Source organism: Microcaecilia unicolor, chromosome 2, assembly GCF_901765095.1.
Source record: "Microcaecilia unicolor chromosome 2, aMicUni1.1, whole genome shotgun sequence".
In the NCBI taxonomy this organism is placed as follows: domain Eukaryota; kingdom Metazoa; phylum Chordata; class Amphibia; order Gymnophiona; family Siphonopidae; genus Microcaecilia; species Microcaecilia unicolor.
This window is the reverse complement of record NC_044032.1, coordinates 591844893-591861893: the sequence shown is the minus strand read 5'-3', so window position 1 is coordinate 591861893 and position 17001 is coordinate 591844893. Positions and strand designations below refer to the sequence as shown.

The 17001-nt window shown below is 48.0% G+C and overlaps 1 protein-coding gene across 5 annotated transcripts in view; it reads right to left on the bottom strand.

The window, feature by feature from the left end:
• Nucleotides 1–17001, bottom strand: part of MFAP3L (microfibril associated protein 3 like) — a 101544-nt gene that overhangs the window by 46363 nt on the left and 38180 nt on the right. For all 5 annotated transcript variants that reach the window (XM_030191553.1, XM_030191552.1, XM_030191550.1 and 2 more), the window contains one exon: nucleotides 13778–14175. In XM_030191553.1, the coding sequence (XP_030047413.1) occupies nucleotides 13778–14060 (283 nt within the window). In that variant the 5' untranslated portion in view covers nucleotides 14061–14175. The remainder of the gene's footprint in view (nucleotides 1–13777; nucleotides 14176–17001) is intronic.

Here is a 17001-nt window from a genome sequence, read left to right as displayed (position 1 = left end):
AACAAAGGTAGAAAAAAAATAATTTTATTTTCATTATAGTGTTTGGAATATGTCCACTTTGAGAATCAGGTGCTGAACGTTAAAAGTTTATGTTTATTTACTTATTTATGGCATTTTATCCCATATTAAACATGAATTAGATTGGAACCTGGGATCATTTCCTGGAGAGCGTAATATGTTGGCCGCCCCCCCCCCCCCCCCCGGGTATAGCCAGCTCTGCAAATTTTTTTTTTGGGGGGGGGGGGGGGGGGGCGCCGAGGTGGACCGGGGAGAGAGCCTGTTAAAAATTTACCAGCACACCACTGTTTAGAGGATTTTTGGTTTCTAGGCCATATAAAGTAAAACATAATAGAAAGTTATTGGATAGCTGGAAAAATCCTTGTGGAGTCTCACAGGGATCTCCTTTGTCACCTAAACTGTTTTAATATCTTCTTACATTCTTCGGGTTTGAAACTTACTAGAGAGGGTTACATCACTTACAGTTATGACAATGATATCCTATATAATAACTAGCCGTTAAGCCCTTAACAACGGGCTAGTTTTTTTGTTTTCCTATGGCCTCCCCCCCCAACCCTGCTCTCTCTCCTGCCCTCCCCCCAGGGTCTGTTTCCCTCAGTTCCGCCCCCTCCTTCCTTCCCTGCTCCCTCCTCCTCCGATTTCCATGCCCATGTCCAAGCCCTCCTCCCTATTGGGCTGCACTGCTGGTGGAGGCGGGGCTTGGACTTCTACACTCTCAGCGTTCCGACTCTACTGCGCATTTGCAGGTGAGTCAGTCACTTGTCGTTTATATGTTTGATTCTCACCACCAACGTTCTAAAGTAGCTGCCTGTGTCCGTGGCTCCTGGAGTTGCTGAGCTAGGCTCCGTATCCAGGCTGACGTCACTCGCAGCTGATTACCAGGCAGGGGGAGGAGTAGGGAAACATGTGGAGCAACTTGCTCCGCATGTTTCCCTACTCCTCCCCCTGCCTGGGAATCAGCCGTGAGTACGCCGCTCAAACACCCCCTTGGCGCATCACCCAAGCCCCCCCTGAAGCACATCAACCCCCCCCCCCCCCCCGATGCACATCAACCCCCTCGCCACCCGCAGCTGCCACTGGTAACGCTGTCCGGCCGCTGCTGCTTCTCCTGTTGAGCAGCAGCGGCCGCTACAAAAAAGAAAAAAAAGCCATAAATGTTTTTAAACATCAAGCACGGCACTGCAGACAGCCATCAGGCATTGGCTGTCGGCTCTGCAGCCACTCCTCCTCTCGCCTCCATGTCACTGCCCCTGAAGTAAGACCCCGGAGGAGCGCAGCGACGTGAGAGGCGAGAGGAGGACCGGCTGCAGAGCTGACAGCCAATGCCTGATGGCTGCCTGTGGTGTTACGCTTGATGTTTAAAAACATTTATTGCTTTTTTTCTTTTTGTAGCGGCCGCTGCTGCTCAACAGGAGAAGCAGCAGTGGTCGGACAGTGTAGCCAGTGGCAGCTGTGGGTGGCGAGGGGGTTTGATGCGCGGGGGGGGGGGGGGGGGGGGGAAGAGAGGGTTGCTGGACATGAGTGGCTGGAGGGGGGGCAGGGGGGGAGGAGGAGGGGAGGGTCGCTGGGCATGGGTGGCTTGAGGGGGACAGGGGAAGTGGAGGGTCGCTGGACATAGGTGGCTGCAGGGGGGACAGGGGGAGAGGAGGGTCGCTGGACATGGATGGCTGAGGGGGGACAGAGGAGAGGGAGGTGGGGAGGGGGTCCTGAGACCAGAAAGGTGGGGGTGGGGGACCTGCGAGAGGGGGGGCACACACTCACTCACTGTCTCTCACATACACTATCTCTGACACACTCTATCTCTCTGTCATACACACACACACAGTCTCACACACAGACACTCTGTCTCTCACACGCTCTCTCACACACACTCTGTCTCTCTCTCATTCTCTCTCTGACACACACACTCCATCTCTTAGACACACTATCTCTCAAACATATACACTCCGAGGAAAACCTTGCTAGTGCCCATTTCATTTCTGTCAGAAACGGGCCTTTTTTACTAGTTACAGTATTAATTCCGATTCACTCATCTATAAATTCAATATCATTCTCCGAGGACAAGCAGGCTGCTTGTTCTCACTGATGGGTGACGTCCTCGGCAGCCCCTCCAATCAGAATCTTCCTAGCAAAGTCCTTTGCTAGCTCTCGCGCATGCGCGGCCGTCTTCCCGCCCGAAACCAGCTCGAGCCGGCCAGTCTTCTTTCGTCCGCACTCGGTACGGCTGTGTTTTTTGTCATGTCGAGCCCCGGAGAGTCGACCTCGCGCGTCCGTTTTATATTGACGTGTTTTTCTTCGGAAAAGTTCTGTAAATTTGTCGGGAAGTGCTCCGAAAACCCCCTTGGGTCTCGTTTTCCCTTCCCGTATTTCCAGTTTTTGCCCCGGTAAGTTTTCTTTCGTCGTCGGGGTAGGCCTTCTTTCGGCCTCGGTCGAGATTTTTTCTCCCTTAAAGTTTTGGTGCTCCAAATTCGTCATTTCGGATTTTGACTTCGCCGGCGTGATTTTTCCGCCCATGACATCGAAGCCTTCCAGCGGCTTCAAGAAGTGCACCCAGTGCGCCCGGGTAATCTCGCTCACTGATAGGCACTCTTCGTGTCTTCAGTGTCTGGGGGCCGAGCACCGTCCCCAGAACTGTAGTCTGTGTTCCCTGTTACAAAGGCGGACTCAAGTAGCGAGATTAGCCCAGTGGAACGTTTTGTTCTCGGGCTCTTCGTCGGCATCGGCACCGGGGTCATCGTGTGCATCGACGTCATCAGCGTCCAGACCTTCACCCTTGGCTGCCAGTGCATCGAGTGCATCGGCCCTCTGCATCGGCGCCGAGACATCGGATAGCTGCATCGACGTCGGTGGTACCGGGACCTCGTCTCCTGATGTCGTCGGACGGTGGTGCATCGAGTGGAGTGCAGGTGAGGGCTGTCCATTCCCCTGCTGGTGGCGGTGAGCCCTCGGGTGGGTCTCCTCCTACCCTGAGGGCTCCTGCGGTACAGCCCCCCCGAGATCGACCGTCTTCGGTCTCGGCTCCGAGGAAGCGACGGATGGATTCTACGTCATCCTCGTCGGTGCCGGGGAGCTCCGGTGACATGCTTCGGAAGAAGTCGAAGAAGCATCGACACCGGTCCCCTCCCCGTGTCGGCACCGAGAGCTCTGGGTCGCCGAGGGAGTCGGCACCCAGCAGGCATCGGCACCGAGAGGACCGCTCACCCTCTGTTCAGGAGGTGTCGATGCGCTCCACTCTGGACAGCCCGGAACAGCCTCCACGCCCGGAACAGGTTCTGACGTCGACGCCTGCATCGACCTCCATGCCTTTCTCTGCAGCCGCTCTGAACGAGAGCCTCCGGGCCGTTCTCCCAGAGATTCTGGGGGAGCTGTTGCGCCCTACCCCTCCGGTACCGGCGGTGCTTGCGCCACCGGTACCGTCGAGCGTGGCGCCGGCTGGCCCATCGCCCGGGGTGAGGTCCCCGACGTTGGTACCGCGTGCGGTGCCGACTGCGGCCACCTCCCAGGAGGGCTCCCCGACTACGTCGGCGGAGGGAGCTTCGCCGATGCGGGCGAGGGAGTCTACCTCTCGACGCCCCCATCGTGGACGTGGCTCCACAGAGTCGAGCCGGGCGCGGTTGCAGACGCAGGTCCGGGAACTTGTGTCTGACACCGAGGGTGAGGCCTCGTGGGAAGAAGAAGAAGACCCCAGATATTTCTCTGACGAGGAGTCTGAGGGTCTTCCTTCTGATCCCACTCCCTCTCCTGAAAGACAGCTTTCTCCTCCCGAGAGTCTGTCTTTTGCTTCCTTTGTCCGGGAGATGTCTACGGCCATCCCCTTCCCGGTGGTTGTGGAGGACGAGCCCAGGGCTGAAATGTTTGAGCTCCTGGACTATCCTTCTCCACCTAAGGAAGCGTCCACTGTTCCCTTGCACCATGTCCTGAAAAAGACATTGCTTGCGAACTGGACCAAGCCACTAAGTAATCCCCACATCCCCAAGAAGATCGAGTCCCAGTACCGGATCCATGGGGACCCAGAGCTGATGCGCACCCAGTTGCCTCACGACTCTGGAGTTGTGGATCTGGCCCTAAAGAAGGCTAAGAGTTCTAGGGAGCATGCTTCGGCGCCCCCGGGCAAAGACTCTAGAACCTTAGACTCCTTTGGGAGGAAGGCCTACCATTCTTCTATGCTCGTGGCCAAGATTCAGTCTTACCAGCTCTACACGAGCATACACATGCGGAATAATGTGCGGCAGTTGGCGGGCTTGGTTGATGCTCTTCCCCCCGAGCAAGCCAAGCCTTTTCAGGAGGTGGGCAGGCAGCTGAAGGCGTGCAGAAAATTCCTGGCCAGAGGAGTGTATGACACTTTTGATGTTGCGTCCAGGGCCGCTGCTCAAGGTGTGGTGATGCGCAGGCTCTCATGGCTGCGTGCCGCCGACCTGGAGAATAGACTCCAGCAGCGGATTGCGGACTCGCCTTGCCGTGCGGACAATATTTTTGGAGAGAAAGTCGAACAGGTGGTAGAGTCTCTCCACCAGCGGGGACACCGCATTCGACAAGTTCTCCCGCCGGCAGCCTTCAGCTTCTACCTCTACAGGTAGACGATTTTTCGGGGGAAGGAAGACTGTTCCCTATACTTCTGGTAAGCGTAGGTACAATCCTCCTTCCCGACAGCCTGCGGCCCAGGCTAAGCCCCAGCGCGCTCGCTCTCGTCAGCAGCGTGCGACTCAGCAAGGCCCCGCGGCTCCCCAGCAAAAGCAAGGGGCGAGCTTTTGACTGGCTCCAGCAGAGCATAGCCGACATCCAAGTGTCAGTGCCGGGCGACCTGCCAGTCGGAGGGAGGTTGAAAGCTTTTCACCAAAGGTGGCCTCTCATAACCTCCGATCAGTGGGTTCTGCAAATAGTCCGGCAAGGATACACCCTCAATTTGGCCTCCAAACCTCCAAATTGTCCACCGGGAGCTCAGTCTTACAGCTTCCAGCACAAGCAGGTACTTGCAGAGGAACTCTCCGCCCTTCTCACCGCCAATGCGGTCGAGCCCGTGCCATCCGGGCAAGAAGGGCTGGGATTCTATTCCAGGTACTTCCTGGTGGAAAAGAAAACAGGGGGGATGCTTTCCATCCTAGACCTAAGGGCCCTGAACAAATATCTCGTAAAAGAAAAGTTCAGGATGCTTTCCCTGGGCACCCTTCTCCCCATGATTCAGCAAAACGATTGGCTATGCTCTCTGGACTTGAAGGATGCCTACACACACATCCCGATACTGCCAGCTCACAGACAGTATCTGCGATTTCAGTTGGGCACACGCCACTTCCAGTACTGTGTGCTACCCTTTGGGCTCGCCTCTGCGCCCAGAGTGTTCAAAAAGTGCCTAGCTGTAGTAGCAGCGGCACTTCGCAGGCTGGGGGTGCATGTGTTCCCATATCTCGACGATTGGCTGGTGAAGAACACATCCGAGGCAGGAGCCCTGCAGTCCATGCAGATGACTATTCGCCTCCTGGAGCTACTGGGGTTTGTGATAAATTATCCAAAGTCCCATCTTCTCCCAGTGCAGAAACTCGAATTCATAGGAGCTCTGCTGGATTCTCGGACGGCTCGCGCCTATCTCCCAGAGGCGAGGGCCAACAACTTGTTGTCCCTCATCTCGCGGGTGCGAGCGTCCCAGCAGATCACAGCTCGGCAGATGTTGAGATTGCTGGGCCACATGGCCTCCACAGTTCATGTGACTCCCATTGCCCGTCTTCACATGAGATCTGCTCAATGGACCCTAGCCTCCCAGTGGTATCAGGCTGCTGGGGGTCTAGAAGACGTGATCCACCTGTCCACGAGTTTTCTCGAATCCCTCTATTGGTGGACAATCTGGTCCAATTTGACTCTGGGACGTCCTTTCCAAATTCCTCAGCCACAAAAAGTGCTGACAACGGATGCGTCTCTCCTGGGATGGGGAGCTCATGTCGATGGGCTTCACACCCAAGGAAGCTGGTCCCTCCAGGAACGCGGTCTACAGATCAATCTCCTGGAGTTGCGAGCGATCTGGAACGCTCTGAAGGCTTTCAGAGATCGGCTGTCCCATCAAATTATCCAAATTCAGACAGACAACCAGGTTGCCATGTACTATGTCAACAAGCAGGGGGCACCGGATCCCGCCCCCTGTGTCAGGAAGCCGTCAGCATGTGGCTCTGGGCTCGCCGTCTCGGCATGGTGCTCCAAGCCACATATCTGGCAGGCGTAAACAACAGTCTGGCCGACAGACTGAGCAGGATTATGCAACCTCACGATGTGGTCGCTCAACTCCAGAGTGGTGCGCCAGATCTTCCAAGCGTGGGGCACCCCCTTGGTGGATCTCTTCGCATCTCGAGTGAACCACAAAGTCCCTCAGTTCTGTTCCAGGCTTCAGGCCCCCGGCAGACTGGCATCGGATGCCTTCCTCCTGGATTGAGGGGAGGGCCTGCTGTATGCTTATCCTCCCATTCCTCTGGTGGGGAAGACTTTGTTGAAACTCAAGCAAGACCGAGGCACCATGATTCTGATTGCTCCTTTTTGGCCGCGTCAGATCTGGTTCCCTCTTCTTCTGGAGTTATCCTCCGAAGAACCGTGGAGATTGGAGTGTTTTCCGACCCTCATCACGCAGGACGAAGGGGCTCTTCTGCATCCCAGCCTCCGGTCCCTGGCTCTCACGGCCTGGATGTTGAGAGCGTAGACTTTGCCTCTTTGGGTCTGTCAGAGGGTGTCTCCCGCGTCTTGCTTGCTTCCAGGAAAGATTCCACTAAGAGGAGTTACTTCTTTCTGTGGAGGAGGTTTGCCGTCTGGTGTGACAGCAAGGCCCTAGCTCCTCGCTCTTGTCCTACACAGACCCTGCTTGAATACCTTCTGCACTTGTCTGAGTCTGGTCTCAAGACCAACTCTGTAAGAGTTCACCTTAGCGCAATCAGTGCATACCATTACCATGTGGAAGGTAAGCCGATCTCAGGACAGCCTTTAGTTGTTCGCTTCATGAGAGGTTTGCTTTTGTCAAAGCCCCCTGTCAAGCCTCCTACAGTGTCATGGGATCTCAATGTCGTTCTCACCCAGCTGATGAAACCTCCTTTTGAGCCACTGAATTCCTGCCATCTGAAGTACTTGACCTGGAAGGTCATTTTCTTGGTGGCAGTTACTTCAGCTCGTAGAGTCAGTGAGCTTCAGGCCCTGGTAGCCCAGGCCCCTTACACCAAATTTCATCACAACAGAGTAGTCCTCCGCACTCACCCTAAGTTCCTGCCAAAGGTCGTGTCGGAGTTCCATCTGAACCAGTCAATTGTCTTGCCAACATTTTTTCCCCGTCCTCATTCCTGCCCTGCTGAACGTCAGCTGCACACATTGGACTGCAAAAGAGCATTGGCCTTCTATCTGGAGCGGACACAGCCCAACAGACAGTCCGCCCAATTGTTTGTTTCTTTTGATCCCAATAGGAGGGGAGTGGCTGTAGGGAAACGCACCATATCCAATTGGCTAGCAGATTGCATTTCCTTCACTTACGCCCAGGCGGGGCTGGCTCTTGAGGGTCATGTCACGGCTCATAATGTTAGAGCCATGGCTGCGTCGGTAGCCCACTTGAAGTCAGCCTCCATTGAAGAAATTTGCAAAGCTGCGACGTGGTCATCTGTCCACACATTCACATCTCATTACTGCCTGCAGCAGGATACCCGACGCGACAGTCGGTTTGGGCAGTCAGTTCATCAGAACCTATTTGGGCTTTAGGATCCAACTCCACCCCCCGAGGGCCCTGTTTGTTCTGTTCCAGGCTGCACTCTCAGTTAGTTGGTAAATTTTTTAGGTCAATCTCAGTTATGTCCTCGCCGTTGCGAGGCCCAATTGACCATGGTTGTTGTTTTGAGTGAGCCTGGGGGCTAGGGATACCCCATCAGTGAGAACAAGCAGCCTGCTTGTCCTCGGAGAAAGCGAATGCTACATACCTGTAGAAGGTATTCTCCGAGGACAGCAGGCTGATTGTTCTCACAAACCCGCCCGCCTCCCCTTTGGAGTTGTGTCTTCCCTTGAAGTGTATTGTCTTGCTACATACTGGACTGGCCGGCTCGAGCCGGTTTCGGGCGGGAAGACGGCCGCGCATGCGCGGTGCGCGCGAGAGCTAGCAAAGGACTTTGCTAGGAAGATTCCGATTGGAGGGGCTGCCGAGGACGTCACCCATCAGTGAGAACAATCAGCCTGCTGTCCTCAGAGAATACCTTCTACAGGTATGTAGCATTCGCTTTAGTTCAAAGATGTTTAACACTGATTAGGTCCTGAAAGTTATGCTATGGACTCAAGTTAAACACCGAAAAGACCACATTTTTACTTCTTGATAACAATCCTGACCCTTTAGTGGACCATATAATGGTGGATCAAACTAGGTATTCACTTTCTTCTGTTATAAAGGTACTGGGGGTTTATGTTGACCAGAATTTATTCCTTGACTCTCAACTCAATGCTCTAAGAGCTCTTTCTTTCTTTTGAGGAATATACGAGGCATAAGAAAATATTATGAATTTGAGCACTGATTATTGGTATAGGTGTTGCTTTTGTCCAATCTGGACTATTGTAATCTTATTTGGGTGTGCCTAGATAAGTTATCCAGAGAATGTAAACAATCAGAACACTGCAAATCTATATATATAAAACTCACCCTCAACGTTCTATTGTCTGACGTCACTGAAGCCAAGGTTCGTAAGTTCGAAGCTCTGAAGCCAAGAAAATCACAGTCTCGGGGCCCCGCCCTCGCGTCAAACGTTATGACGTTGAGGGCGGAGCAATTCACTCACATCGATGATGGCCAGGGCGGCGCAATGGCGTCACTGACGATGAAGGAGCGTTGGGTGGGTGGGCCAGAGTCACACATCGACGGCGGTGCAATGGCGTCACTAACAACGAAGGTGCGTTGGGTGGGGGGCAGAGGAAAGCCTTGCTAGCACCCGTTTCATTGGCTCCAGAAACGGGCCTTTTTTTACTAGTAAATTAATATTTTCGCTACAGAAGCAGGATAAAATTTCTTCATATTTTGTTGAATTACATTGGTTATGAAACAAAACCCACTGTGAATTGTATGTGCACACTGAAGAGTCACTGTGCTCTCATAGAAGCAAAATTGCTCTCATTTAATCTGTGCAAGTGAGAGGAAAAACCTCATACTCCTGTGGCTCAACATGGTTCTTTCAACCGGAATGCTGCTTAGCCAAAAAAATCACTAAAAGCTCACAGTGAAAAAGTAGTCATTGGTAAAAAAAAACAAAAACCTCTCAACAATGTTAAATCATCCACTCTTTACTGGACTGATTAATAAGTGAAACAAAAAAGGACTTCTCCGAAGTGCTCCGTTTCTGCTGGCCAAACAGTCTCCGAAACAGTGAGGTCCCAACGGACAGTTTTCATTCAGGCTTTTTCAAGAGCCCTCGCTGTGATTGAACCGTTATGTCACAAGGAGTATGAGGTTTTTCCTTTCACTTGCACAGATTAAATGAGAGCAATTTTGCTTCTATGAGAGCACAGTGATTCTTTAGTGTGCACATACAGTTCACAGTGGGTTTTGTTTCATAACAGATTTGAAGAGTGAATCAGATCTATAGTAGTTTAGAATTACATTGGTTGCCTATAGAGGCGAGGATTATATGCAAATTGTTTTGCTTTCTATATATAGACTTTGATCGTGGGGAACTGGGTTCAATTCCCACTGTAGCTCCTTGTGACTCTGGGCAAGTCACTTAACCCTCAATTGCCCCAGGTACCAAACTTAGATTGTGAGCCCTCTAGGGACAGAGAAAGTACCTGCATATAATCTGTACAGTGCTGCGTACATCTAGTAGAGCTATAGAAATGATTAGTAGTAGTAGTTATATAAGATCCTAAATGGTGAATGCCCAATTTATATAATGGATCATATTGAACTTGTTTCCAATAATACGGATAAAAGATATTTTCACAATTCACTTTTTGTTCTTCCATCTATTAAGGGAGTAAAGAGATTTTAAATGTTTGTTTGATAGACTTCTTGCATTTCAAGCAGATATCCTGGAGTGATTTTAATATTTTTTTTTGCTGCTCAGCTATCTTTTTTCATATTCAAGAAAAATGTAAAAACCTTTAAATTAGTTCTTGAATAAGATTCTCAGTTTTTTTTGCTTCCCAAGAGACTGTCTTGGATTTTTTTTTTAATTATTGTAAATCACTAAGAACCTGAAGGTATCAGCATTATAGAAGTATATTGTAATATAATATTATAATGTAAATGGAAGGAGACAGAGGGTAGTGGTAAATGGAGCTTGCTCTGAGGAAAGGGATATGATCAGTGGTGTACCGCAGGGATAGGTCCTCGGACTGGCTCTTTTTAACATCTTTGTGAGTGATATTGTGAAAGGACTATCTGGTATGGTTTGTCTCTTCGTAGATGATATCAAACTCTGTAATAGGGTGGAAACCCTGGAGGGCGTGGATGGCATGAGGAAGGATCTAGCGAAGCTTGAAGAATGGTCCAATAATTGGCAACTAAGATTTAATGCTAAGAAACGCAGGGTCACACACTTGGGTTACAAAGATCCAAGGGAACAGTACAATATAGAGAGTGAAGTGCTTCTGTGTATGAAAGAAGAGCAGGACTTGTGAGTGACTGTGTCTGTGTCTGATGATCTTAGTGGCCAAAGAGGTACATGAGGTGACGGTCAAAGCCAGAAGGATACTCGGGTGCATAATGAAAGGGATAACCAGCAGAAAAAAAAAGAGGCAATAGTGCCCTTAAATAAGTCTCTGGTGAGGCACCATTTAGAGTATTGTGTGCAATTCTGGAGACCGCACCTACAGAAATCACTGTTGGAGGATGTGGTAACAATGGTTAGCATATCTGGGTTTAAAAAAAGTTTGGATAAGTTCCAGTGGCGTCACGAGAGCAGCTGAACACCCAGGGCGGGTCGCCGCTGCGCACCCCCCCCCCGGGTGCAGCGCGACGCACCCTCCCCCCCCGCGAGAACATACCTGGAAGGCGGTGAGGGGTGGGCGGGAGGACCAATCCGCCGAGTGCACGCCGCTGGGGGGTGTCGGCGCCTCGCTGGTTCCTTGCTCTCTCTGCCCCAGAACAGGAAGTAACCTGTTCTGGGGCAGAGAGAGCAAGGAACCAGCGAGGCATCGACACCCCCCAGCGGCGTGCACCTGGGGCAGATCGCCCCACCGCCCCCCCGTCCTACGCCACTGATAAGTTCCTGGAGAAAAGTCCATAGTGTGTTGTTGAGATAGACATGGGGGAAGCCACTGCCTGTTCCAAGACTGGTAGCATGGAATGCTGCTACTAATTGGGTTTTTGCCAGATACTTGTGACCTGGATTGGCCACTGTTAGAAGCAGAATACTGAGCTAGATGTACCATTGGTCTGACCCAGTATGGCTATTCTTATGTTCTTATAAACGACAGTCCACAGTGGATAACAAATGCAAATAAAAAGTATCTGTGCACGATCTTGTGTATGCCTTTTGTAAGGCCAGCTCTGAAGTGGGTCCCTGTCCCCCCCCAAAAAGAGAGAGGAGACGTGTGTTGGTAGAGTGCCAAGTCTCTGTTCAGTACTTCTGGTTTCCTTGAACTGGGGGATGGCTTTGGCTAACAGAAAGCTGTGTGTGGGGCTTGCAGTAGGGCCCATTGTCCTACTGTACACCCTCAAGGATGTCACCCTAAAGCTAGCTTTTTGTCATGCTGATCTGCAGTTGAATGTCAAATAGGCACCTCACTTCTCTTCACAGATATCAGCTCCTCAGTTAAATGATTTTAGAAGGGGTCGCTAATGAGTCCATTGGACTCCTGCAAGAAGTATTTTTGATGAATTGGCTGGCTATTTCATTGTACATCTTTAAGATAAAGGATCTTGGGTTACACTTTAATCCCCTGATGAAAGCATGTTCTGAAGCACTGGCTGGGATCGGGATGTTTTATATTTAATATCCTGTCTTCTCTTTGTGTCCCTGTTGGGTGCATGACTAATGGATTAGTGACTGCAAATGTGAAAGCATAAATACTTTTTTTTTTTTTGGTTACATTTGTACCCCGCGCTTTCCCACTCATGGCAGGCTCAATGCGGCTTACATGGGGCAATGGAGGGTTAAGTGACTTGCCCAGAGTCACAAGGAGCTGCCTGTGCCTGAATGGGAATTGAACTCAGTTCCTCAGTTCCCCAGGACCAAAGTCCACTACTCTAACCACTAGGCCACTCCTCCACTTATGCAGTACTACTACTACTACTTAACATTTCTAAAGCGCTACTAGGGTTACGCAGCGCTGTACAATTTAACATGGAAGGACAGTCCCTGCTCAAGGAGCTTACAATCTAAAAGACAAATGTACAGTCAATCTGATAGGTCAGACAGATTGGGGCAGCCTATATGTTCGAAAGGTTAGGTTCCGAAAGCAGCACTGAAGAGGTGAGCTTTAAGCAAGGATTTAATGGAGTAATGGATGGAAAATATCTGGGCTCTGTGAACCTTTAATTTCTAATATCCGAACATCTTCGTTTTGATAATTTGTTCACTTATCATGATCTTCAAACACGCTATATATCAATTTGATTGGCTCCACTGTGCTGTGCTTGATTTGTTATATTCTAATTAAGAGTACTATTTTTTGCCGCTACTTGCTGTTAATATACAATTAGCTGGCAGTGCTTTTAGAGATCTTTTTAAAAAGGCGCTCTAGCGTTTTTAGCGTATGCTAAAAATAAGCGTGCGCTAAATGCTAGAGATGCCCATATATCCCTATGGGCTTCTCTAGCATTTAGCACGTGCTAAAAACACTACCGTACCTTTGTAAAAGACCTCCTTAATGTCTGCTGCTGGTGTTACCAGATAATCAGTGCTGGGCCGTATCTGGCCACTGGCATTGAACATCAGGATTATTTTGGCCACTAAAACTTAATCGGTTAAGGCAATATTCAGCGCCTGACTGCTTAAGTTAAACCGGTCAAAAGATAGGACTGTTATTTATGTGATCCGATTTTAACCAGTAATCTTATGCGGCCACCTAACAACATAAGTCCCCTGAGTTAGCTGGTTTCAGGGTGGGCAATAACTGTGAATATTCAGAAGAGATAACCGGTTATGTCCTGCTGAATATTCATGGTTAGCCACAAAACAAGCTATTTAACCAGTCAGCGGCTATGAGTATTTTATGTTGCAGATGTGCTGCTCTCCCAAATTTTTATTCTAGAGTAGCTTCCTATTGATGTTATTATTCCCCACCCTTCCCCTCTATTTTCCTTTGTTGAATTTTAAAAAGAAATTCTTCAGACTCCTCCACTAGTCCTAAATGGATCTTGTCTAATAATGTGATCAATGTAAACTTTCTTATCCTATAAGGACAGCATGGTTTATCTCTTTCTATCCCTTGGGTACTTGACTTGCCAATATAGTACTCGTTTGAAGATCCTTGAATGGACCTACAAGTGAAGCACGCATTTGCTCAGTTATAATTCTGAGGCATTTCCCCTCCTGTTTACGTTGTCTGTTTGAGCTTTCTGATATATGTGAAGACGTTTCTTATTGTGGGAGTTTTTGGATTTTGTTGGTCATCCTGTTGATTTGCATGAGTTAATTTTAAGCTGGGTCTATATGTTGTCTAGTTCTTCAGCTATCTAATGTGTTGGATCTTTGTTTGCTTTCCTCACCATCTTTTTCATAGTACTTCCAGCTTCTCTATGATTTTAACTACCTTATTGTCAGAAATCTGGACTAGACAAGCCTTAGCTACAACAGTAGGAGATAAGAAAGTAACACCTCCAGCTTACCTCCATTGTCTTCCCCTTCCAGTAAATGGCCATTTGAGTTGTACCACTGGAAATGTGGACTAGGACTGCCTCTGATACGGCAGTCTAACAAGGCGCTGTTCCCTTCCTTCACAATAACATGGTCCACTCTGGACATGATCACAGGTACAGAATCCGACACCCCATCAGTACCATTTGAAGTGCTATTATTAATTTCCTCTGCAGATGCCAAAGCCAACAATACGATGAAAAGATTTACAGCTGGCAGAAAGATTGAGTGAAGCAAGCTGGTTACTGTAGTCATCTTTCTTCCCCCAATAATTCAACCGAGCAGAGATGGTGTTGATTCTCTTACATGGAGCAAGTCACAGAGAATATTATCTCTGCTCCATGGGGATTTTGTATGGAGAAAAGAAAACCTAAAATGAAAGAAAAGAAAAAGATAAAAATATGGTATGTGTCACAAAATATCAGAATCAGAAGGCTCTACTCAAGTTATAGTTATAGTCCATGCCATTTTATATTCTTGTAACTGTTGCTGCAGATATATATTACATGAAGTGAAATATACCAAATTTTCCTTTCATTTTCATGAGAGAGAGAGAGAGAGAGAGAGACTATCCCCATTGGTACTATTCTCTCCTTCCTCTCCAGGAGGTTATAACTAGAATGAGTGGAGTGGAGTAGCCTAATGGTTAGTGCAGTGGGCTTTGATCCTGGAAACCTAGGTTCAATTCCCACTGCAGCTCCTTGTGGACCCTCCATTGCCCCAGGTACAACCCCTCCCCCCCCCAAAAAAAACTTAGATTATGAGCCCCTTAGGGACAGAGAAAGTACTAGCACTATAGAAATGATTAGTAGTAGTAGAATAAAATGAAAGCGGTAGGGTACAGAATTGTTAAGAATATGGACAACATCTAGATTTTGGTGTTCTATATTATTCCTACTCACAGTATACAAGAGAGATCTTCAATAGTTTTCAAGCTGGGACCAGTTTGTCAAAAAAGTTCAATGTGAGAGCAAAGATCATCACCAGACAAAGTGGAAGACACCTTTTCAAGCTTTTATATCTTGCCTCTGCCCCCACCCCCTTCAAGTGGCTCTATCCCATTCCGGTTTTTAATGTCGCCCTGTACTTTCTCTGGAGTCTTGTCTGTGGTGCCAACTTTTGAACAACTGTTCTGTTTTTGTCCAGTACCACATAGCTCACAGTAAGTTTGAACTGCATGGTGCTCTATCTTCTGAGAATAGAGTGGGATTGAGATAGCACATAGTTCAAACTGCATGGTAAAGAGAAAAACTGTTATAGGGTATGCTAACGGCAAGTCTGAAGAAAAGGTAGGGATAGACTGTGTACGGGGAAAAGAGTCAAGGGGCCAAACTTAGAACAGGTGGGGATTGCCATTGACCCTTGGCCTTGCAGTAAAGAACACTGGCATAAAGGGGTTGGTGCCCCAACTCTATTGGCCAGTACCCTGGAGAAACAGCTCTCTGTTTCCTGCTCCATCCAGTCTCTACTGAATTAGACAGGAGCCTACAAAGATCTGGAGGGGCAGGATGTGAAAACATTGGAAGAGACTAGTGAGAACTACTATTCTGTTATCCAAACCAGTCTTTCCCCTTCATTTCTCAGGGTTGCAGAGAAAGGAAAAAAGTGCCAGTAATAAAACACCATCTAGTACAGACAGAGAATAAGCCCATTTTACAGTTACAGTCTAAGCCCTTCATAACCCAATAAAGTTGAATTTGACAGCATTAAAACTTTAGAAGATGTCACACAGTAAGCAAATTAAACTTTGATCTTCTAAGCAATTTAATATATTTCTCTTTGTCCTCAGTGAATAATACTTCAGTTGATCAGAGGCATTAGAATGTGATAATTAAAGTGATATGATAAAAACCACACATTTGAAAAAGAAATAAAAATTCCTCACTTCATATTTTGAAAGCAGTTTTACCACAATTCTCTCTTGTTTAACTCCTGTTTTGCCATCTAGAGCACATCACCGTTTTTCTTCCCATTATAGGATTATGCTGTAGTGTTTAATGGCAGTACTCTGTGCTGCCACGTGGAATCTCCCAATTCAATTCCCGAATTGGATACTACCCTCACCAAATGAGCTGGGGTTGGAGAATCAATAAACTCAGCACCTTGAGGGATGGGAAGAGCTGTCGTCACTCAAGGATGACATCTAGTAGCTAGCTTCAGTGATCATGTTTGAGGTATCTGAATCGGCTATGTAATTCAGATATTTCAAACATGGTCTCTGAAGCTAGCTACTAGATGTGTTCCTTGAGTGACATCAGCTTTTCCCATCCCTCAAGGTGCCAACTTTGTTAATTCTCCAACCCTAGCTCATTTGGTGAGGTAGTATCCAATTCGGGAATTGAATTGGGAGCTTCCACAAGGCAGCACAGAACACTGCCATTAAACACGACAGGACTAATCCTCTCAAGAGTTACCTTTAAAATACTGCCTAGCCATGAATTTATTTTTTTAGAATTTTCAAACCTACATATTACTCAAATGCAAGGAAAAAATATACAAGTCCACACTACAGGGAAAACTGGAGTACAAATCGTAAGGAAAGAAACCCAGCAATGACTTAAGTGCTTTATGCTCCTCCACCCCAGGGAATGAAAGCAAATCAAGTTCAAATCATAACTTTTTTTCTTCTGCCGTGTGAAACCACACTTACAACTGGCCAATTCCTTTATTTTTTACTCCAGTAAATTAATCAGATTTAGGTAATAAAAGGAGTCAGCTATTGTTTTAACATCTATGAAAATCTTGGGAGTTATGTTAGATGCTACTTTATCATTTGAGCCCCATGTGGCATCTTTAGTTTAAAAAAAAAAAAAAAAAGGTCTTTTGGAATATGAGATTTCTTAGATGTGTGAGAAATTATTTTCAACAAGATCAGTTTAATATAACAGTCTAATCACTAATAGTGAGTCAGTTGGACTACTGCAATTGGTTATGTGCAGGATGCTTGAAGAGTATTAGGAAGAAATTACAGACATTGCAGAATGTAGCACTGCGTTTAATATATTCTGTTAATAATTTAGAAAGGATAACATCGTTGATGATTAAGGTTCACTGGTTACCGGTGTAAGCCTGCGTTACTTTCAAAGTATGTATTAGTCTAAGATTTTATATGGTCAAGTCCCACAATATAGGACTCCTTTGATATCTTTATTATTTCCCAACAGGGTAACAAAATCTACAGACCTTACTAAGGGCC